We start from the raw sequence: 23,197 nt of genomic DNA, 5'->3' as shown, positions 1-23,197 counted from the left end.
CCATGGCCGCCCTGCAAGAGTCGCCAAATTCATCAGTGTGAGCTTCAAATGGTTTCTGTTTAGGACTGATGCAGGTTTGATCGAAAAGCAGAATATTTATTTTTCATTATATTTTATCAGCTTTTTTCCTAAAATGTCTTTTTTTTTTCTTTTTCAAGACTTGGGTAGGGGTGGGGAGAATACAACTTACGGATTTAAAAGAAAAAAAAAAGCGAAAGGAAAAAATAAACAACTTGAATTTATGGCATTTACCCACGCAAACACATGTGCTTGTATGATGGTGGCCTAAAACGTACAGAACAATTGGACAGACCAGAAGGGCAGCACTTACCAGTCAAGAAGTTGATTGTAGGTTGCCACGCTGTTTCTTAGGTATGGCTGGGGATTGATATTGCAGCCGAAGGCGTATCTGAAGTGTCCATCTTTAAGGCGATATGCTTGTCTGCGCGACACCACGGAGGTCAACAGATTCTTTAAATGTTTCTATAAAACACAAAATAATTACAGCTTTTTTTATTAAGTAAGGAAGGACTGCTGATCAAAGGTCAGATTGATTTTATTTGCCTTAATGGAACATTTCTGCTACCGACAGTCTTACCAAAACCCTCAAACATGCCAGGCGTTTTTTTGGTCCTATACATATATAAAAATGCTTTTTCTTATATAGTACTATTACTATGTCTGATGCAGACCAGAGTAGCCTCTTAAGCTATTTATTACCATCTTTTCAGTTAGACATTAAAAACTTATCAACCACTGAGGATTTTCAAATTTTAATTTTATTTTTTTTCTACTGGCTAACATGGTACAAAGATATTTTTCTTGTTATCACGTAGTCGTCAAATAATTGGCCTCAGGTATTTTCATTGTACTAGACCCAGATTGTGATGACCTGCAGTATCCACCTTATTGGTGTGTATATCTCATTGGTAAGCTGCTTCTCAGGCTATGTTACAAAGGTAAATTTTTTATGATGCGTAATTTTAAAAAAATGCAAGTGACCCATTTTACTTAATGTACTCACCGTAAAATCTCTTTATCATAGCCTTTAATTGGGGGACACAGAACCGTGGGTGTAATGCTGCTGTCCACTAGGAGGCGACACTATGCATAATCTGAAAAAGATTAACTTTGGCTCCTCCTCTGCAGTATACACCCCTGGACGGCGTCAGCCTTCTCCAGTTTTGTGCAAAAGCATTAGGAGGAATATACCAGAAACATAACCATGCCTGTAAGAAGGCTACTATAAACAAGCTCAAACAATATGAGAACCCAGCTCAAACAATATGAGAACCCAACCGTAACAACGGCCCTCAAGGGCAACAGGGTGGGAGCTGTGTCCCCCAATTAAAGGCTAAGAGAAAGAGATTTTACGGTGAGTACACAAAAATCTCCTTTACTCTGTCGCCTAATTGGGGGACACAGAACCATGGGACGTCCCAAAGCAGTCCCTGGGTGGGAAGCAGTGGACGAATATTGTACTGACAGTTCCCTAAATTTGGGGTACTGCCGCCTGCAGGACCCGTCTACCCAGGCTCGCATCCGCTGAGGACTGGGTATGCACTCTGTAGTGTTTTGTAAATGTGTGCAGGCTAGTCCAAGTGGCTGCCTTACTCACTTGATGTGCCAAGGCTTGATGCCGAATGGCCCAAGAGGCCCCTACCGCCCGCGTAGAGTGTGCCGTGATACCGTCCGGAAGAGGAGAATTGTTAAGGCGGTAAGCCTCTTGAATGGTGAACTAGATCCACCTAGCAAGGGTGGCTTTGGAAGCCGGTAGGCCCTTGCGAACGCCTTCTGGAAGAAGGAAAAGTGAATCAGACTTCCGGAAGGGAGCAGTCCTAGACACGTAAATACGCAATGCCCTGACAAGGTCAAGCGTATGCAGAGCCTTCTCCACTCTATGAACGGGAACCGGGCAAAGAGACGGTAGTGAGATTTCCTCATTGAGGTGGAAGGTGGACACAACCTTCGGAAGGAAGGATGGCACTGTACGGAGAACCACCTTGTCCTGATGAAAAACCAGGAAGGGTTGTCTGCAGGAAAGAGCTGAAAGTTCAGACACCCTGCGTAGCGAGGTGAATGCCACCGGGAAAACCACTTTCTGTGATAGAAAGCGGAGTGAGACCTCCTTAAGGGGTTCAAAAGGAGGTGTCTGTAGTGCTGTCAAGACCAGGTTGAGGTCCCACGTCTCCAACGGGTGTTTGTAGGGGGGAACCAATCAGGAGACCCCTTGGAGAAAAGTCTTCACTTGCGGCTTGTTAGCAATACGCCTCTGACAGAGCACTGAAAGCGCTGACACCTGGCTCTTAAGCGAGCCCAGGGATAGCCCGGCGTCCAGGCCTGACTGAAGGAAACCGAGGACCTTTGGAAGAGAGTAGGGGAGTGGGATGTGCCCACGAGATTCGCGCCATGTGAAGAAAGCCTTCCGGGTACGATAGTAAATCTTGGCTGAAGTTGGCCTTCGAGCCCTGATCATGGTTTTAACAACGTCCGGTGAAATACCTGCTTGGGTCAAAACCCAGGTCTCAATGGCCACGCCGTCAAATTGAGAGCCCCTGAGTTCTGGTGGAAGAACGGGCCTTGTGACAGAAGGTCGGGACGTGTGGGGAGACGCCAGGGAGCGTCTGCTGTGAGTTGCACGACGTCGGCGTACCATGTACGCCTGGGCCAGTCTGGAGCGATTAGGATGGTGGGAACACCCTCTTGTTTGATCTTCCTCAGGACTCTGGAAATCAGGGGGAGGGGTGGAAAAATGTACAGAAGCTGGAACTGGGTCCAGTCCTGAACCAGGGCATCTGCTCCGAGCGACCGCGGATCGCACGTCCAGGCCATGAAATTGGGAACCTTGGCATTGAGATGGGATGCCATCAGATCCACGTCCGGGGTCCCCCAACGATGGCAGATCTGACGGAAAACTTCGGGATAGAGAGACCACTCCCCCGAGTCCATTCCTTGATGGCTGAGATAGTCGGCTTCCCAGCTGTCCACACCCGGAATGTGGACCGCAGAGAGTACCGACCTCGCATCCTCCGCCTAGTGTAGGATACGTGTTACTTCGTTCATCGCCTGGATGCTGCGGGTGCTGCCTTGATGGTTCACGTATGCCACCGCCGTGGCATTGTCCGACTGCACTCTGATATGAGAGTCTGCTAGCAAGTGATGGAAGACTTTCAATGCCAGGAAGATGGCCCGAATTTCCAGGATGTTGATGGGCATGGTCGCTTCCATTGGTGACCACTTGCCTTGCGCTCTGTGATGTAGGTGTACCGCGCCCCAACCCATAAGGCTTGCGTCGGTGGTCAAAACCTTCCAGTGACCGGAGAGAAAGGATTTTCTCCTTGCAAGCGAGGTTGGCTGGAGCCACCAGTGCAGGGACCTCCTGGTTTTCGCTGATAACCGGAACTCCCTGTCGAGGGAGAACGGATTCCTGTCCCAGGACTTGAGGATGGCCAGTTGAAGGGGTCTGAGGTGAAACTGGGCAAATGGTACCGCCTCCATTGCCGCTGCCATCCTGCCCAGTACCCTCATGGCATACCGGAGAGATCGGGGAAACCTGCGGAGGAAAGTGTGAACTCCCAAACGGAGGGCCAGTGCCTTGTCCCTAGGGAGGATTCACCAGACCCCTGGAGGTGTCGAATAGCATCCCCAGGAAGGTCAGAGACTGACTCGGGGTAGTAGAGGACTTCTGTAAATTGACTAACCATCCCAGGCGACTCAGTGTCGATCGTGATTGAGACGTTGACCTCGCAGTCCTTGAAGGTGGGGGCCCTGATGAGAAGGTCGTCCAGGTATGGAACGACTACTATGCCTCTGGAGTGCAGAACGTCCATGGTAGCTGCCATGACCTTTGTAAATGTTCTGGGAGCCGTGACGAGACCGATCGGGAGGGCCAGAAACTGGTAATGGTCTTGGTTGATTGCGAATCTGAGAAATCTCTGATGGGCGGGAGCAATCGGTATATGCAGGTATGCGTCCTGTATGTCTATGGAGGCGAGATATTCTCCTTTCTCCATGGACGCAACGATTGACCGGAGGGATTCCATGCGAAAGTGACGAACTCGAACATACTTGTTGAGTTGCTTGAGGTCTAGTATGGGTCGGACGCTGCCTCCCTTCTTGGGCACCACGAACAGGTTGGAGTAGAACCCTCGGAAGCGCTCGTCTGCTGGAACAGGTATTATAACTCCTGCTTGCAGGAGGGATGAAACCGCTTGATGGAAGGCTCGAGCTTTGAGTGGAGGTTTCTGAGGGACAGAGAGAAAAAACCTGTGCGGTGGGCTGGTAGTAAACTCGATCTTGTATCCTGAAGACACTATTTCCTTGACCCACCTGTCTTCTGTAATAGGCAGCCAGACCTGCTGAAAGAGTAGCAGTCGTCCGCCTACAAGTGGGGTGTTTTCCGGAGGGCATGAGTCATGATGAAGGAAAAGTCTGAGCTTTTCCTCCTTTGGATTTTGCCTGGCTTGCCTTTGACTGCCAGTTTCTGTCCGGCCTCTGTGCCGCCCGTGTGTTGTCCCTGCGAGGGGAACGGTTACGATTTTGTGCCGGGCGCGAGACGGACCAGCCTGAAGAATTCCGAAAGGATCGGAAACGAGATTGATTACGTCTTTTAAACGTGCATTTTGGTTTTAGCTGAGGGAGGGAAGTACTTTTACCCCCGGTAGCATTGGATATCATTGTATCCAGCTTTTCACCGAAAAGACAGCCACTGAAGTACGGGAGATTTGTTAGGGACTTTGAGGCCACATCCGCCTTCCATTCTCTTAGCCAGAGAATACGCCAGATTGTGATGGCGTTTGATGCTATTCCCACTACCCCTCTTGCAGAATCCAACACTGCATGGACCATGTAATCTGCCACTACTGCAATTTGCACCGCCTGGTCCGCCAGCTGAGGATTTGAAGCTTGGAGGCCCTGTTGTAATAGATTAGCCCAGGCCATAATGGCCTTGGCTGCCCAAACTGAAGCAAATGCGGGAGCCAGAGAGGCACCTACCGCCTCGAAGATTGAACGAGCCATGCGTTCTACCTGTCTGTCTGCTGCGTCCTTGAGGGTTGAGCTGTCCGGCAGCGAGAGAAGCGTTTGTGCTGCCAGCCTAGAGACTGGAGGATCCACTTCAGGCGGATCTGTCCAATCCTTAGTGTCCTTCTGTGGGAAGGGGTACTTTGCCTCCAAGTATTTGCGATTAGCGAATTTTTTCTCAGGTTGCGAAAAATGCTTAGAAAGTATTTTTTGAAATTCCGGGTGATTAGGAAAGACCTTAGATGGTTTCTGAACACTTTCAAAGGAAATCTTGTGTTCTGGTACTTCAGGGGTTGGATCAGAAATGTCCAGCACCCGAAGGATGGAAGAGATTATATCCTCAACTAGCGCAGTATTGCTTGGGGGACAAGGGAGCAGAGCGTTCTCAGTTTCGTTATCTGAGTTGGAGTCACATATGCCCTCTGAGTCTTGCGCATCGCTAAGGAGCTCCCTAGCGGGCGAATGAGGGCGGAGGTGTTCTTTGGTCTGGGATCGTTGTGGAGATCCGCATTGTGTTTCTCTATCAGGGGACGGTCTCGGTGACCTGTAGCCACTGTGCCTCTCCCTGGAAAAGGGGGACGACCTAGTGCTATGTGAGGACGCAGATGAACGCGACCTGTGGGTCCGCTTACGTCTCGAACTGTCGGAAGCGGCCTGTTCCTGAGACCGGACGTCCCTTTGCTGGGTAACGTTCAAAGCCGAGACATGACCCTACAGAGCCTGCAGTAGTGTGGAGGTCAGGTTATCTATAGACTTTGTCATAGACTGCGACATCTGAGTAGCCCATTCCAGCGCAGTAGCGGCCGCAGAAGCGTTGGTAGGGACTTCTTGGGGTTCTGATCCTGTTTTTTGGGTACAGTCCCGGCAGTGCGGGTACGTGCTGCCGCTGGGGAGTGGCCTTGCAGGCTGTGCAGACTGCGTAAAAGCAGTTTTGCCTGGTCCTTTTCCTTGAGCCTGACATAGTACCTATTCGCAGAGGCCCTACAGGGGTATCTACGCAGAGGAAAGGAGGAGTAGGGGAGCGTTATAGGTTACAGGAACTCACAGCTGAGTACAAAGAACCCAGCTGTGATCTTACCCCACCGGTGCTCCCCCTAGGTCCAGCGCTGATAAATCCCACGTCCTGTGCCCCCCAGAGACCGCTGTGCTGCCTTCAGTTTCTTCAGGTGCACCAAGATGGCCACCGGATTCTGAGGTGGAGGGGGAAGGGGGCGGAGAGCTGAAAAGGGCGCGCGGAGCTATGTAAAAGCGCACCCTTCCTGTATCGATCCGCCCCTTCTATGACACTGCAGTGTCATTTTTCGTCATCGGGGGGGGGGGGGCGGGAATAAGGCTGCGACTTCGGCTAGGCCGAAGCCGAGGCCTAAATTTGATAGCTCATGCCCAGAAGGGCTCCAGGACGGCGCGGTTGTCCGGGGGAGGGTCGGATTCCAACCAGATCCCCCCAGATTGAACAGTAGGCTAGCTGTGGGGACATGAGCGCCACCTGGGCCCTGTGGGGGGTCCCTTTGAGGCGCTATGCAGCTGGTGCTGCCGCAGAGACAGGGGCGCAGGGAGCCCTGTCTCTGACAAGTGCCATGCCTGCCTGCACCTCCCCCAGTCCCAACAGGAGTCCGGAGCTGGGCTGGGGTCCCTGGACATGTAAGTGGCCGAATGGTGCCTGGTACAGGCCCTACCTGCGGTGTCTCGACCTAATGCCCCCAGAGGGAGATTAGGGAGGGTGCTGCTGTCACCGTCAGGGGGCTTCATCCTACCCTCGACCTCAACCCAGAGCCCAAGGAACTGGGGAAGGGGGGGGGGGCCTCGACTTCGAACCAGTACCCGAGGGACTGGGGAAGGAGCGACATGGGGAAGAGCCATCTCGACCTCAACCGGGTACCCCTTAATAGGGGACCGAGGAGGGAGCCATGCCGGGAGTCTCACTGGAGACCCGCTTTTCTTCATCTGTAATCCGTTGAAAAAAATTAAGGAAAAAAACGGAAGAGAGAAAAAAAAAAAAAAAATCTTAGGTGTGCCTCCTTGCGACACTAAGCAAAAACTGGAGAATGCTGACGCCGTCCAGGGGTGTATACTGCAGAGGAGGAGCCAAAGTTAATCTTTTTCATATTATGCATAGTGTCGCCTCCTAGTGGACAGCAGCATTACACCCACGGTTCTGTTTCCCCCAATTAGGCGACAGAGTAATTCAGCAGCATCAAAAACCCACTAAAAGCTCATTGTGTGAACACAGCCTTAATCAGCATCACATCGTAGAGGGCATTAGGGCCTTGCTAGCACGGCACAGGACATGTGCTACACCAACTACCCACAGGTAAGGGTGGACCCATTTTATGCAGACTACATAGCACCCCTAAAAGAGGCTTCTATCCTCAACACAGAAAATGTTTTCCAAACTTTAAATGCACTTGAGATTTATCTGCAAGAGCTTAGGCCACATTCACACTAGCGTGTCTTTTGCATCTGTTGCTGTAATTTACAAGAATAGGCCATCATGGATGCAAACAGATTTAAGTGGAGAGACTTTAATGTAAAAAAAATATATATATCCGCCATATGTTTTCATCAGTTTTGATCAGTTCAACAACATATGGATTTCAATGAGTGATTGAAATGTTTTGCTTGTGTCAGTTCTGCTAAAATGACACCAACTGAGTACTTCCGCCACCGCTGAAAACAGGTTGTTGAGCTGATCATTCACATACGGCGTCTGAAAAAGAAGGGAAAAACAGAATGTAAACACATCGATGCAAACCCAGCCCTAGTCATCTGCTTTTTTATGAGGGAAGGGGTCAACTTTGGAACAAAGCGATAGGTCTTAAAAAGGGATTGGCCAATGAAAGAAAATCTCAATAAATAGGAATTAAATAAACGGAGTAATAAATATATCTTTATAAGAGCTCCAGTTTTCTTTCCATCAGATGACTCAGCCACCTGGTTACGAGGCCCATCTCCATCTTCTTGACCACATGCCGTTCTTTTCCATATTATGGCTCGAAATTGTGGAGCATGCCTGTGCCTAGTCATGTCACACTGCATCCAGGTCATTGGTATCTGTTTATTTGCAAGGAAGATGCAGAGTGACAGACGCGTCTCTATTTGGACCATATTATGGTAAGGAGTGACATGCGGTGAGGGCCAAGCACTTCCTGTTTTGGTGGCAGAGGTTCTTGGAATGGTGCCCCCACTCACTTATTTATAGCCTATTCCATTGCCTATTAAAATTATTTCAGTAATCAGCAGGAGAAAAAAAATTGCAGACCAGGCTGTGAAAATAGTAAATTCCCCACAGCGGCACTGAAAATTTGTCAAGAGACTAGAGAAAAACATGAAATATACGAGACGCTATAGCCTGCCGGACCAGGACGGGGGCATTACCACAAGACGAGGACCAGGACGGGGGCATTACCACAAGACGAGGACCAGGACGGGGGCATTACCACAAGACGAGGACCCGGACGGGGGCATTACTACAAGGACCCGGACGGGGGCATTACCACAAGACAAGGACCAGGACGGGGGCATTACCACAAGACGAGGACCAGGACGGGGGCATTACCACAAGACGAGGACCCGGACGGGGGCATTACTACGAAGACCCGGACGGGGGCATTACTACAAGGACCCGGACGGGGGCATTACCACAAGACAAGGACCAGGACGGGGGCATTACCACAAGACAAGGACCAGGACGGGGGCATTACTACGAAGACCCGGACGGGGGCATTACCACAAGACAAGGACCAGGACGGGGGCATTACCACAAGACAAGGACCAGGACGGGGGCATTACCACAAGACAAGGACCAGGACGGGGGCATTACCACAAGACAAGGACCAGGACGGGGGCATTACTACGAAGACCCGGACGGGGGCATTACCACAAGACAAGGACCAGGACGGGGGCATTACCACAAGACAAGGACCAGGACGGGGGCATTACCACAAGACAAGGACCAGGACGGGGGCATTACCACAAGACAAGGACGGGGGCATTACCACAAGACAAGGACGGGGGCATTACCACAAGACAAGGACGGGGGCATTACTACGAAGACCCGGACGGGGGCATTACTACAAGGACCCGGACGGGGGCATTACCACAAGACAAGGACCAGGACGGGGGCATTACCACAAGACGAGGACCCGGACGGGGGCATTACTACGAAGACCCGGACGGGGGCATTACTACAAGGACCCGGACGGGGGCATTACCACAAGACAAGGACCAGGACGGGGGCATTACCACAAGACGAGGACCCGGACGGGGGCATTACTACGAAGACCCGGACGGGGGCATTACTACAATAGGATTACCACAAGACAAGGACCAGGACGGGGGCATTACTACGAAGACCCGGACGGGGGCATTACCCCATTATTATGCCTTGTAGGATTTAGCGAATCCTGCTTTGAGCAGGGGGTTGGACCAGATGGCCCAGGAGGTCCCTTCCAACTCTACGATTCTATGATTCTATGATTCTATGATTCTATACAAGGACCAGGACGGGGGCATTACCACAAGACAAGGACGGGGGCATTACCACAAGACAAGGACGGGGGCATTACCACAAGACAAGGACGGGGGCATTACCACAAGACAAGGACGGGGGCATTACCACAAGACAAGGACGGGGGCATTACCACAAGACAAGGACGGGGGCATTACCACAAGACAAGGACCAGGACGGGGGCATTACCACAAGACAAGGACCAGGACGGGGGCATTACCACAAGACAAGGACCAGGACGGGGGCATTACTACGAGGACCCAGACGGGGGCATTACTACGAGGACCCAGACGGGGGCATTACTACGAGGACCCAGACGGGGGCATTACTACGAGGACCCAGACGGGGGCATTACTACGAGGACCCAGACGGGGGCATTACTACGAGGACCCAGACGGGGGCATTACTACGAGGACCCAGACGGGGGCATTACTACGAGGACCCAGACGGGGGCATTACTACGAGGACCCAGACGGGGGCATTACTACGAGGACCCAGACGGGGGCATTACTACGAGGACCCAGACGGGGGCATTACTACGAGGACCCAGACGGGGGCATTACTACGAGGACCCAGACGGGGGCATTACTACGAGGACCCAGACGGGGGCATTACTACGAGGACCCAGACGGGGGCATTACTACGAGGACCCGGACGGGGCATTACTACAATATGGGAACACTACTACAATATGGGGAACTGGATGGGGCACATTATTACATGATGTTTGCCAGAATTATTATATGGTGCTAATTATAAGACAATATTACTGTATGTGGCCAATTGGGGGAAACAAAATAAAGCATGAAAAAATATTTTGTCACTAAACGCTGTTTTTTATATAAACTAAAGTAAACCAAAAAAAAAGTGCAGGTTTGTTATCGCCACATCTACAACGACCCAAGTTATAAAACTGTACCATAATTCAAACGATTAATGCTGTTTAAAAAAACTTAAATAAATACACCAAAAATGTTACAAAAATTATCAAATGGTGTATAGACAGAAATGCTACCACTAAATATGTCACTTCATCCTCCTGCGGCCCCATGCGCAGCCTATATACCTTGCAGAGTTTGAAACCCCTGCCCTATAGCCTGCTGACAGCATGGAAGCAGTATGCAATGCCTGTGCTACTTTTGTGAAGTTTAGATAAACCCATACAAGACAACCCTACCTCTAGTGCATGGATAACAATGGTTACTGCGTCCTCTGTTACATTGTCCAAGCCATGTTCAAAAGCCGTAACAATCATCCGCGCCTCCAGCTGCCCCCTGCTGGGCAACGTCATAGTGTGCGAGCAAAGCTTGAGCTCATCGTCCTCCTGAGGGTCCCGGCTCACAAACTGCTGAGCTCCTGCCAGAGGATTCTGAGGCTGAAAACGATGCTGGAAAAAAAGGGAATAAAGTGTCTTACAGCGTTCAGGGGCAATTCCCTATAAAGAATTAGTGAAAACGAACATGCTGGGAGTAAGAACAGTGGGAATAAGGTGGAATCAATGCTCCCTACAAAGCACTGCTACTCCCCGTACATCACCTATGACAGGAGGTAGCAGGGCTTAGAGGACTGAAAGGAGAAAAGGGTCATTCCATGTCAAGTGGACCAGTGGTCCCCACTCGACCTTCTCCGATTTTGCTGAAAATTTATAAGGATGTACATGTATGTTTGAAAAGAGGTTCTGTAAATATTTAGGGCCAGATCTCAAATACATTGGGCACTATTGACCTTTCACTGGAGGTTCCACCAAGCCTGCGGCTTCAGCTATGAGGATTTTGCAAACTTTGGCACATAGCCATTAGAGTTATATACTGGCTATGATGCTGAAATTTGGCATACTAGCTCAACTTTTGCTGCTAAACACGATAAAATTATTACCGGCTATGACAAAACAATATTTCGGCCGCAATTTTGTGTCAAAGTAGCTTAAAAAACGCGTCTCATAAAATTTATGCCTAACTTTGCCCATATATAACTCAAGACCAAAAACCAATAGTAACTGGTGCTTTGCCCTGTACACCAAACATCTACATGACTTTGCATTGCTGCAATATCACGGTCAAAGCATATGTATTTGTGGAAATATTCACACCCACATATGATGAAAAACTTAAAAAAAAAAACACGAATTTTACCTATTTTTAGGTCAAATTTCTCAAAAAGGGTACCCCTAAAATATATTAATTCTGATATCTTTATAAAGAGCACATTTTTCTCTACAAGGATCATTGGTTTTTTTTTGGAGTCTCTCAGTTTAAGAAAAGAAAAATGCCACTGAACATGGTGTTATTTATGCGCGTAATGCATTGATTTTGTGTTTGATTTTCAGATTCTTATCACATGTTACAGAGTTGTATTGTTGCTAGCAATGTCTATTATAATCAAAAACCTATAAACCTTTTTATTTATGAAAAGTTATTGACTATTGGTACATTTTAATGCATATATTATTTATTTTTTAGCGATGGAGAATGAAATTGATGAAGAATCAGCCCAGTGCTCTATCGGCCTTGCGAACAATTCGAAGTGCCACCTTAAGACATTCACCCATAGCAAGGATGAGTTGAAATTGTTTACAAGCTTTGGATTGGATGAACAGAAATTGCTGCGTCGACGAGAGGGACTAAATTTTGACGAACATTCACAAATCTGTTTACACCATGAAGCTTCATTCTTGACCAAATATGAGCATTTGCAAAAATCGTGTTGCAATCCTTTTGGGAAGAAAGGTCATAACACCAAAAAGAATTTGCCAGCTATCAATTTGTTAGCAGCTGACCAGTTGAACGAATTTACAAAGGATGATGTGAAGCCTGGCCAGAAGATGTGTGCATCATGTCGAAAAGAATTTGCTAACAGGAAAAAATCAGCTGATCCAGTTTCCTCTGAATCAGATCCAGATGGAATGGAATGTTCTCCTGAAAGCCTAAATTCAAGCTTAACATCCATTGACATCTCTCCTCTGAAATATCCACGGGTAAGCCAGCGGGATTCACTTGGATATGCAAGGAGAAAGATAAGCCAGGTACAAAATGCATTTTCTAGCAAGATTGCTTCAATTGGAGGGCTTGAGCCGAAAGACATTGAGCAAACAAAAACAGCACAGTGCAAAATGTGTCTGGATTACAATCACCTTTTGGCAGATTTGAAGCAAAAGCTGCAGGTGTCCAGTCGGGCAGAAAAGGTCCAAATCTTGACATTGGCACCTAAAAGTTGGTCCATTAAGGCTATATCAGACGAATTCGGTGTCTCTGAACTAATGGTCAAACAAGCTTGAAAGCTTAAATGTGAACATGGGATCTTAGCCTTACCTAGAATCAAGTGTGGCAAGAAAGTTTCTGAGGAAGTGAAGAAAAAGGTGCAGGCATTTTTTGAGGATGATGAATTCAGTCAAATGTGCCCTGGTAAAAAAGACTATGTATCAGTGCGAATAGCAGGAGAAAAAAAGCAGATGCAAAAGCGACTATTACGGAGCAATATGAGGGAAATGTTTGTTGCCTATCGGGATCGGAATGGCCCTGAAATTGGAAATTCCAAGTTTTGTGAGCTTCGGCCAAAGTGGTGCGTAACCGTTGGATCTGCTGGAACACATTCCGTTTGTGTGTGTACACTTCACCAAAATGTCAAACTAATGCTTGCAGCATGCAAAATCTATGATGACTACAAAGAGCTCATATGCAAAATGGTCTGTGGAATTGAATCCAAGGACTGTATGCTTGGCCGTTGTGATAAATGCCCGGGTCCTGAAGTTTTAAAAGAATTTCTAGTCAATGTGTTTGTCAACAGTGACCCTGAAGATATTATTGAGTTCAAACAATGGATTCACACTGATCGAGACATGCTTGATACCAAACAACTGACTATAGAAGATTTCATTGAAGAATTGGTTTTGAAAATTTCTAAACTTTGTAGCCATCACTACATCGCCAAGCATCAAAGTTGCTATCTGAAATCGTTGAAGGAAAATCTGAGACCTGGAGAGCTTGTGATCCTCATGGACTTTGCTGAAAATTACTAATTTATTGTTCAAGATGCCATTCAAGGTTTCCACTGGGAAAATAGTCAAGCTACAGTACACCCATTTGTAATTTACTTCAAGGAGTTAAATGGTGAAGCTGTGCAGAACATCAGCTTGTGCATAATCAGTGATTGTTCACGACATGACACAGTTGCAGTCCACACTTAAGGGCATGTCACACTAAGAGATATCGCTAGCAATATCGCTATAACTAGTGACGTTATAGCGATATTGCTAGCGATATCGCTATGTCTGATACTTACCTCCGACCGGCTCCCCCGCTGGTTATCGCTGATCGCGCGAGAACGTTCAGGACCGTTTCTCGCCGTCAGCTTCCTGCGGCACTTCCTGCTGTGAAGGCGAGCGACGCGTGGAGCCGGGCGGGAGGACGCAGGATCGCCTAGTGTGACAGGTAAGTAGCGACCCCCGTCCCCAGCGATGTCGCTGGTGAGATCTGCCTGTGTGGCAGCTCACTAGCGACCACTTAGCGATGCACCAGCGATCCTGACCGCGTCATATCGCTGGTCGGGATCGCTGGTACATCACTAAGTGTGACAGTACCTTTACTCCACAAATACTGTTAAGAATCTCAAGACTCTCATCTATGGGATTCGTCATATCCACTACTTCAGCGATGGATCTGCAGCCCAGTACAAAAATTTTCTCAACTTGTGCCACCACAATGCTGATTTCAATATCAGCGCTGAATGGAATTTTTTTGGTACCAGTCATGGAAAGTCGCCCTGTGATGGGATTGGAGGGACAACAAAGAGGTTGGCAGCTCATGCCAGTCTTCAACGCCCAACTGAAAACCAAATACTGACCCCGGTGGATTTATTCAACTTTTGCAACGAGCAACTGCATGGAATCAATTTTGTTTTTGTTCCAAAAGAAAAAATTGACGAAATACGGGTAGTTCAAGAGGAAAGGTTCAAATATGGACATACAATTGCTGGAACAAGAGAAAATCACCAGTTTGTGCCAATTGATGACAAAAAGATTCGCATTTCAAGGGTGTCAAATGACCCATCATCTTTCATTGCCCATGTAGATAGATCTGTCAGATCAGAAATGCCTTTTGTGCCAATTGCAAACCTTCAGCCAGGGCAATACATTGCCTGCATTTACGATAGGAACTGGTGGATTGGAAATATTTCTGAAATTTCAGTAGACGACCATGATGCATTAATAAATTTTATGCATCCTCATGGACCAGCTAGCTTCTTTCACTGGCCTGTGAGAAATGATACATGCTGGATTCCCGAGCAGTCAATCATTGCAATAATTCCAGCACCAGCTGCAACAGCAATGGGCCGACAATACAGCTTCTCTGAACCGATTATGTTGCAAATTCAGCAACAATTCCAGACCACTTAGACTGAACATTATCACTTGGGAACCAACAAAAGATACCCAATATTAGGCTTGGGATCCTAGGCAAAGACACCCACCCTCAGGCTTCGGAACCTGCGATAAAGAGACCGCCCGCGGCTGGCCTTGCACGGCTATCGGCCATGGCTCCTAGGCGATGGGGCTGCCAATTCTCGAAAGACAGCAATATTACAATTCTTAATAGGATTATAATACCAATTCTTAGGGAATTGGTTGTGGTGTAACCACCATGGACCAACGCAAGGGTTTGAATAGTGCAGTTACCATTCATTGCGTATTAATAAATAACACCATGTTCAGTGGCATTTTTCTTTTCTTAAACTGAGAGACTCCAAAAAAAAAAAAAAAAAAAAAAAAAAAAATGATCCTTGTAGAGAAAAATGTGCTCTTTCTAATGATATCAGAATTAATATATTTTAGGGGTACCCTTTTTGAGAAATTTGACCTAAAAATAGGTAAAATTCATTTTTTGTTTTTTTTAAGTTTTTCATCATATGTGGGTGTGAATATTTCCACAAATACATATGCTTTGACCGTGATATTGCAGCAATGCAAAGTCATGTAGATGTTTGGTGTACAGGGCAAAACACCAGTTACTATTGGTTTTTGGTCTTGAGTTATATATGGGCAAAGTTAGGCATAAATTTTATGAGACGCGCTTTTCAAGCTACTTTGACACAAAATTGCGGCCGAAATATTGTTTTGTCATAGCCGGTAATAATTTTATCGTGTTTAGCAGCAAAAGTTGAGCTAGTATGCCAAATTTCAGCATCATAGCCAGTATAGAACTCTAATGGCTATGTGCCAAAGTTTGCAAAATCCTCATAGCTGAAGTCGCAGGCTTGGTGGAACCTCCAGTGAAAGGTCAACAGTGCTCAATGTGTTTGAGATCTGGCCCTAAATATTTACAGAACCTCTTTTCAAACATACATGTACATCCTTATAAATTTTCAACAAAATCGGAGAAGGTCGAGTGGGGACGATTTTTAAAACTGGTCCACTTGACATGGAATGACCGAAAATCAAAATCTGGAAAGTCTTAAAACAGAAGGCAATTCCAGACTCAGTCCCATTAAAGGGAAACTGTTACCAGGCTTTTATCATGTAATTAGAACAGTATAATGTAGAAACACAAACCCTGATTCCAGTTATGCATCACTTACAGGGCTGCTTGCAGTAGTTTTGACAAATCTGTTTTATCAGTAGGAGATCAGTGGAGGACTAGTAACCCTGTTTGCCAGGTAGTCCTCCAATTTTAGGAGCTCCGAATAACCCTGACCCCACCACTAATTAGCAGCCTTCTGACTTTGCACAGTGACCACAAAAAGCAGCCAATCAGTGGTGTGGGCGGGGTTATACACAGCTCCGCATTCAGAGAACTGCTAGATCTCTATTCGAGGTCTCTGGCCTTAACTGAATGTCACATACTTTTATGTGATTGCATGGGCAATTGTGTGTTGAGAGCGCTCAGGAGCTAAGCTCTCACCACGAGGCAGATATTCGCTATGTTAAATAATCAGCATTGAGTCGCTATGCCAGCAAGGTGCCGCCACCTCGGTGCATCTCTGAAGTTCACTTCAAAGGAGACCAAGGCTTACACAAAATTCTATGAAACTGCAGTATATAGTATAAGCAATCAGATGATCACAGGTTCATGACTAACAAATAAAGTGAAAAAAAATATATAACAAATTTAAAATCACTCTTTTCCCGCCATTCGAAAGAAAAAAAAATATATAGATAAATAAAAACATGTTTGATATCGCCGTGTTCATAAAAGTCCGATCTGTCAAAAAATGCAATAAAAATAAATCGTAATGTTGTATAGTCAAAAATGGTATCAATCATCACACAACAAATCAAGTTCTCTGCCTGCTCATCCGATGGGAAAACAAAAAAAGTACGGGTCTTGGAATATAGGGACGGAAATGAAAAAAGGTTTGCCTTGTTAAATTCCTGATTTTTCTACACTTATAAAAAATAAAATTTATACAAGTTTGGTGTCGCATAAATGTACTGACCTGGAGAATCCTAACTTTTACGAAAGAATGTACGTCGTAAAATCAAAGCACGAAAAAAAAAAGAAGAAATGGCGGAAATACATTTTTTTCTCTAATTTCACTACATTTGATATGTTTTTTATGTAGGCGGAAGAATAAAAAAAGTTATGGCTTTTGAAAAAAAAACTAAAAAAAAAAAAAAAAAAAAAAAAAAAAAGAGGAGGAAAGGAAAACAAGGAATGCAAAAATGAAAATGGGCCGCAGAGGAAAGAGGTGTAATTATGCTGCTCTCTCTCAGATGGGGTAGCAAAGACATGGTGACCGAAATCCTTTGGAGACAGCATGAGATAGAGGATGAAACAGAATCCAGGGATGTGTCACTTGTCAACACCTCGTCCTGTGATAAACACCTCACTGTCTATGGACTTTCTACAGTGTGAGCCTGGTGTGGGCGAGGTTAGCTTTCTCAGCTCTGCTTCATTCTAAATCTAAAAGCACTGATTGTGTCAGCACTACATCATGCTGCTCTCAGATGGAGTATCAAAAACCTGTTGACAGAATCCCTTTAGCTAAAAAAAAGTAAAATAGCGGCAGGAGATAAGTAAACCGTTGCTTCTTTCTCAAGTGGCCAAACTGGAAAAAAAGGCTTTGCACATATCAGACTATATTGATGCTATTAATCATCGATTCTGGGGGGCACGGTTGGCCACCAGAGTCACAAAAACAACAAGTTTACACATGTAGGAATCAGTCAAGGTCAGGAATGCCATTACAGGGAAATGTGTCCAGGACCTGCCATCTTACATCGGCATCACCACCCGACTGATCGTTCACAATAATAGGGGCACAGTATAACCCAAGAGAAGATGGAGATGCAGTAATAGCCGGACCTTGTTTTACATTAGCATTAGAAAACACATCATTTTCTAGTGTGCACATGGGCTTACATCAAACTTCTGGCGAACAGATGTGATTTTCTTCTTTCCCTTGGGCTTAGTTTTGGTGGTGCAGGGTAATACTCCAGCTCCCTCTAAATCAAGCAAAATATTGTGTGGTTACAACACTGCATATCATCCACATCACCAACTCAACTTTTTCATCCAGTCACTTACCAGGAGAAGAAATAAGAATTTGGCATCGAGTAAGAATAGCCAGGAGGAAATCATTGTGGGAGTGAACTGCAACAAAAATACACACTAATATTAAAAGGAACTTGTCACCATGAAAACGCAGCCCAATCTGCCGGCAGCTTGTTATAGAGCATGGAGAAATGGAGTTTAACCAGCGTTTTCATCATTTAAAGGGAATCTGTCAGCAAGTTTTTGCTATTTAATCTGTGAGCAGCACAACATAGTGCAAGAGACCATGATTACAGGGATGTGTCACTTAGTAGGCTGTGTGTCACCATTTCAGTACAATTAGTGTTTTATCAGCAGACTGAAAATGTCAGGACTACAGCTCACATGACTAGCAGTCGAGCTAATCTGTGTAATCCCGCCCCCACCACGGAGTAGCAGCTTGCTGACAAAACACCAGTAAGGGCTGTGGGCCGGGATATACACAGCTCAGCCTTTTGACCACTGCTACATCTACTGCAGACAAAACAGATTCTATGAAAACTGCACCAAGCAGCCCAGTAAGTGATATATCCCTGGAATCAGGATTCCTTGCCCTGCATTGTGCTGCTCTTTGATTTTATAGCGAAAACCTGCTGATAAATTCCCTTTAATCCTCTGCTCTTTCTGGGATTTTCAGTCCAGTGAGCGGTCCCTATCAGTGACTGACAGCTTTCTTTGTATAAGTCTGCACAAGTGTGCGGTTTGACCTCAGCAAGTAGGACCAAGAATGGCTGTTATGGACTTAGTGCCTAAAAACCCCCAAGCCTGTAGGTGGGTCTTTGCTTCAGACACCTGTTTATTGTTCCTTTATGCTAAAGTCTAAAATCTAAGTGTTAAAGACTAGTGATGAGCAAACGTGCTGGGATAAGGTGATATCCGACCATGCTAGGGTGCTAACCAACTGTCTGACGCATGCTTGAATAATATGTTCGAGTCCCTGCGGCTGTTTGACAGCCGTAACACATGCAGGGATTTCCTAAAAACAGGAAATCCCTGCATGTGTTGGGACTGTAGAACAACCATGACACATGCAGCCGCAGGGACTCAAACATATTATTTAAGCACGTTGCAGACAGTCAGCACCCAAGCATGCTCAGATAACCCCTTATCCCAGCACGTTCATCACTATTAGAGGCGTATTCCAGCCACTGGATGAGTGATGATATTAGATCAGTAGGGATTCGATTGCAGGAGCCCCCACCAATAACTACAACTGAAGACACCAATATCCCTTTATGCAGCACAACCACAGCAAAATGGTGTATTGTAAAACTTTGTGACAGATCCCCCTAAATGGAGCAGAAGTTATCTGTTTCCATCCTTCCCATAGAGACCGGACGCAGGGTGCATGCACGACTGCCTCTCTATTTCAACTTCCCTTTAAAAGACTTATTTCTATCTGAGTACATTATTACCTATATTTAGGGCTTGTGCACATGACCATATTTTTGATCAGAGTGAGATTTTACAAGCCATTGGATCGAACTCGGACCAATATTATTCTATAGGGCCGGGCACACGGCAAAAATCACTGCATGCCTGGATTTCATCCAATATTCAGATAGCACTCGGCCATGCAAGTCAATAAGTCCATAGAAACCATCGGTCTGCACTCGGATTACATCTGAGTGCAGACCAATTTACACACACTGAAAGCATGGGGAAGATGGATCACACCTCCGATCACAACATTTTTATGCATGAAGCAAGTACACAGAGTGGATGTAAAGGCTGAACCTTCTGTTCCTCAGGAACAAGGCGAGTAAGCACTCTCAGATAACCCAATATGGCTTCAGGTAATAAATGCGCAGACTCAGTCTCACCGTTTTCCTGTGAGAGAAGCCGCCGAGCTTCAACGTCAAACTCTTCTTTGCTTATCTTCTGCTTGAACCACAGTTTTAGGTTTGCCCAATATCTGAAACACAAATAAATCTATTAAAAGAGGTTTTTCTGTAAAAATCAAAATTATGATCTATGATAACAAAATAGTAGGCTATAACAGTTTACAATATACTTACTTTGAAACTAGACCTCCCAATGTGCCCATTAATGTAAAAACAGAAATTTAAGAAGTTGTAGATTTTTAACTTGGGGCACATTGAATCCATCATGTGTGAATTAGGACACACATCCAGATATTGCTGATCTAGGTCCACACACGACAGTGAACAGATTCTCCAGCTACGAGACCACTTGGTCTGTTTATAATGAAAACCACAGCACAGAGCTGGGTCCATCACACAGCGGGCACTGCCAGAGGCTGCAGGACCCGTCACACAGCGGGCGCTGCCAGGGACCGCAGGACCCGTCACACAGCGGGCGCTGCCAGAGGCCGCAGGACCCGTCACACAGCGGGCGCTGCCAGAGGCCGCAGGACCCGTCACACAGCGGGCGCTGCCAGAGGCCGCAGGACCCGTCACACAGCGGGCGCTGCCAGAGGCCGCAGGACCCGTCACACAGCGGGCGCTGCCAGAGGCCGCAGGACCTGTCACACAGCGGGCGCTGCCAGAGGCCGCAGGACCCCAAGGTAACAAAGAACCTCACTGACTCACAACTTAGAGGGACCTCATTGCATCTTTCTGCAATTAAAGCTGGATGGACTGCTGTAGAGGACTGGGAACGGATGTCGTAGGGTTGAGGTCTTACAGAGGAACTCCACCCCAGATGTCTAACCATGGTCTGCTTTTATTGAAGGGAAACGGTCACCAGTTTTTTGCTGCCTAATCTGAGAGCAGCATAGAGTAGAGATAGAACCCCTGACTGTAATGCTCCGTCACTCATTGTCCTGTAGAACTCATAGGCTTCGACTTGTTCTACCTCCTGCGCATAGGTAGAAAGCCACAAGTAAAAAGTAGGGAGCAGAACTAGCCAGAGCTCATGAATAGTGAGGATTATGGACCTGAAATCCAGTAAGTACCCCAGCATTAGACTCAGAGATGATACAGTCCTCCCCTTCACATACTGCTGTACGCGCAGGCGGCTGCCCCCGTCACATGGGGCAGCACGTGAAGGCGGAGGAGGCTGCCCCCGTCACATGGGGCCGCACGTGAAGGCGGAGGAGGCTGCCCCCGTCACATGGGGTCGCACGTGAAGGCGGAGGAGGCTGCCCCCGTCACATGGGGTCGCACGTGAAGGCGGAGGAGGCTGCCCCCGTCACATGGGGCCGCACGTGAAGGCGGAGGAGGCTGCCCCCGTCACATGGGGCCGCACGTGAAGGCGGAGACGGCTGCCCCCGTCACATGGGGCCGCACGTGAAGGCGGAGACGGCTGCCCCCGTCACATGGGGCCGCACGTGAAGGCGGAGGAGGCTGCCCCCGTCACATGGGGCCGCACGTGAAGGCGGAGGAGGCTGCCCCCGTCACATGGGGCCGCACGTGAAGGCGGAGGAGGCTGCCCCCGTCACATGGGGCCGCACGTGAAGGCGGAGGAGGCTGCCCCCGTCACATGGGGCCGCACGTGAAGGCGGAGGAGGCTGCCCCCGTCACATGGGGCCGCACGTGAAGGCGGAGACGGCTGCCCCCGTCACATGGGGCCGCACGTGAAGGCGGAGACGGCTGCCCCCGTCACATGGGGCCGCACGTGAAGGCGGAGACGGCTGCCCCCGTCACATGGGGCCGCACGTGAAGGCGGAGACGGCTGCCCCCGTCACATGGGGCCGCACGTGAAGGCGGAGACGGCTGCCCCCGTCACATGGGGCCGCACGTGAAGGCGGAGACGGCTGCCCCCGTCACATGGGGCCGCACGTGAAGGCGGAGACGGCTGCCCCCGTCACATGGGGCCGCACGTGAAGGCGGATGCTCATGTCACATTATGCTCAGAAGGTACACGCATAGTTATATGACCACACACACACATATATATATATATATATATATATATATATATATACACACACACACAGTCCAGGATGTGATCACTATATAGCAGCTGATAACTCGTCACCTCTCCCCATTACGTCACATATCGCACAGTCAGTGGCTGCCCAGCTCGCCCTCACTACCCCGGGGTGCCCGGTAACTTTAGTCCGGGGATGTGCAGGCCTCCGGTTCTCGGACTGATGGGTGACACACTGCACTCACTGCTTCACGTTCTCTCCCAGCGCCTCGCTCAGGCTTTTCTTAGCCGCTTCCAGTTCGCTGACAAACGTCGCCATTGCGGTAGCTCTATGGAGCAGGCTGCCGGCCGGCGGCTCAGGACATCATCTGTGCGGGCTCACCACCACCACAGGAGCCGCCATTCAGAGTCCCGCCTATACCGACAACAGCCGCGAGAGGGCGCCCCACATACACATGTACGAAACTCACTTTTTCTTTTTTTTAAATGAAAAATCTTTATTAAAATGAACAATGAACAATGTGATTGGAGACTGAGAGGCTGTGTGCACACGTTGCGGATTCTGCTGCGTTTCCGCAGCGGTTTTGGCCCTGCAGAAACGCAGCAGTTCCGCTGACATGGTACAGTACAATGAAACCCTATGGGGTTTCAAAAACGCTGTGCTCACGGTGCGGTTTTTTCCGCGCAGTTTTGCTGCGGTTTACAAACCGCAACATGTCAATTGTTTGTGCGGATTCCGCAGCGGTTTCACACCTAACATAGTAGAGGTGTGAAACCACAGGAAAACAGCAGGTCACTTTACCTGCGGTTCCGCGCGGAAAAAACCATAGCGGAATCCGCAACGTGTGCACATAGCATGAGCGTGAAATCGCTTCACACATCGTGATGTTGGGATCACACTAAGGCTATGTGCACACGCTGCGGATTAGCCTGCGGTTTTGCCCTGTGGTTTCACACCTCTACTATGTTAAGGCTGTGTGCCCACGATGCAATTTTTAAGCGTTTTTGCCGTGATTTTCGGCGCGAAAACATTTAAAAATCGTGTACAGAACGCCCCCCATGCATTCCTATGGCATTCCACACATGCTGTGCTAATGCTGCACTTTTTTCCGTGGCGGAATCGCATCGCGGAAAAAATCGCAGCATGATCATTCTTTTGTGCGGAATCGCAAAGAATTGCCGCAATTCCGCACCCATAGGAATGCATGAGAATCGCTTACTTCCCGTATGTGGCTATGCCCACCATGCGGGAAGTTAAGCGTCTCATGTGCGGTTGGTACCCACGGTGTGGAGGAGAGGAGACTGTCCT

At 47.8% G+C, this 23,197-nt stretch overlaps 1 protein-coding gene across 1 annotated transcript in view; it reads right to left on the bottom strand.

Moving 5' to 3' along the window:
* Positions 1–22,334, bottom strand: part of TADA1 (transcriptional adaptor 1) — a 44,288-nt gene extending 21,954 nt beyond the window's left edge. The window contains exons 1-6 of the mRNA XM_073571519.1: positions 22,134–22,334; positions 19,878–19,969; positions 18,049–18,114; positions 17,884–17,966; positions 10,707–10,916; positions 332–483 (exon numbers count right to left, since the gene is read on the bottom strand). Of these exons, the coding sequence (XP_073427620.1) occupies positions 332–483; positions 10,707–10,916; positions 17,884–17,966; positions 18,049–18,114; positions 19,878–19,969; positions 22,134–22,207 (677 nt within the window). The 5' untranslated portion in view covers positions 22,208–22,334. The remainder of the gene's footprint in view (positions 1–331; positions 484–10,706; positions 10,917–17,883; positions 17,967–18,048; positions 18,115–19,877; positions 19,970–22,133) is intronic.
* Between the last annotated feature and the right edge of the window lie 863 nt (positions 22,335–23,197).

The sequence above is a fragment of the Dendrobates tinctorius genome, unplaced genomic scaffold (genome assembly GCF_039654945.1).
Source record: "Dendrobates tinctorius isolate UK_male_01 unplaced genomic scaffold, ASM3965494v1 ptg000029l, whole genome shotgun sequence".
NCBI classification, from domain to species: domain Eukaryota; kingdom Metazoa; phylum Chordata; class Amphibia; order Anura; family Dendrobatidae; genus Dendrobates; species Dendrobates tinctorius.
Note: the sequence above shows the minus strand (reverse complement) of the source record. Positions and strands in the feature narration are given on the sequence as shown.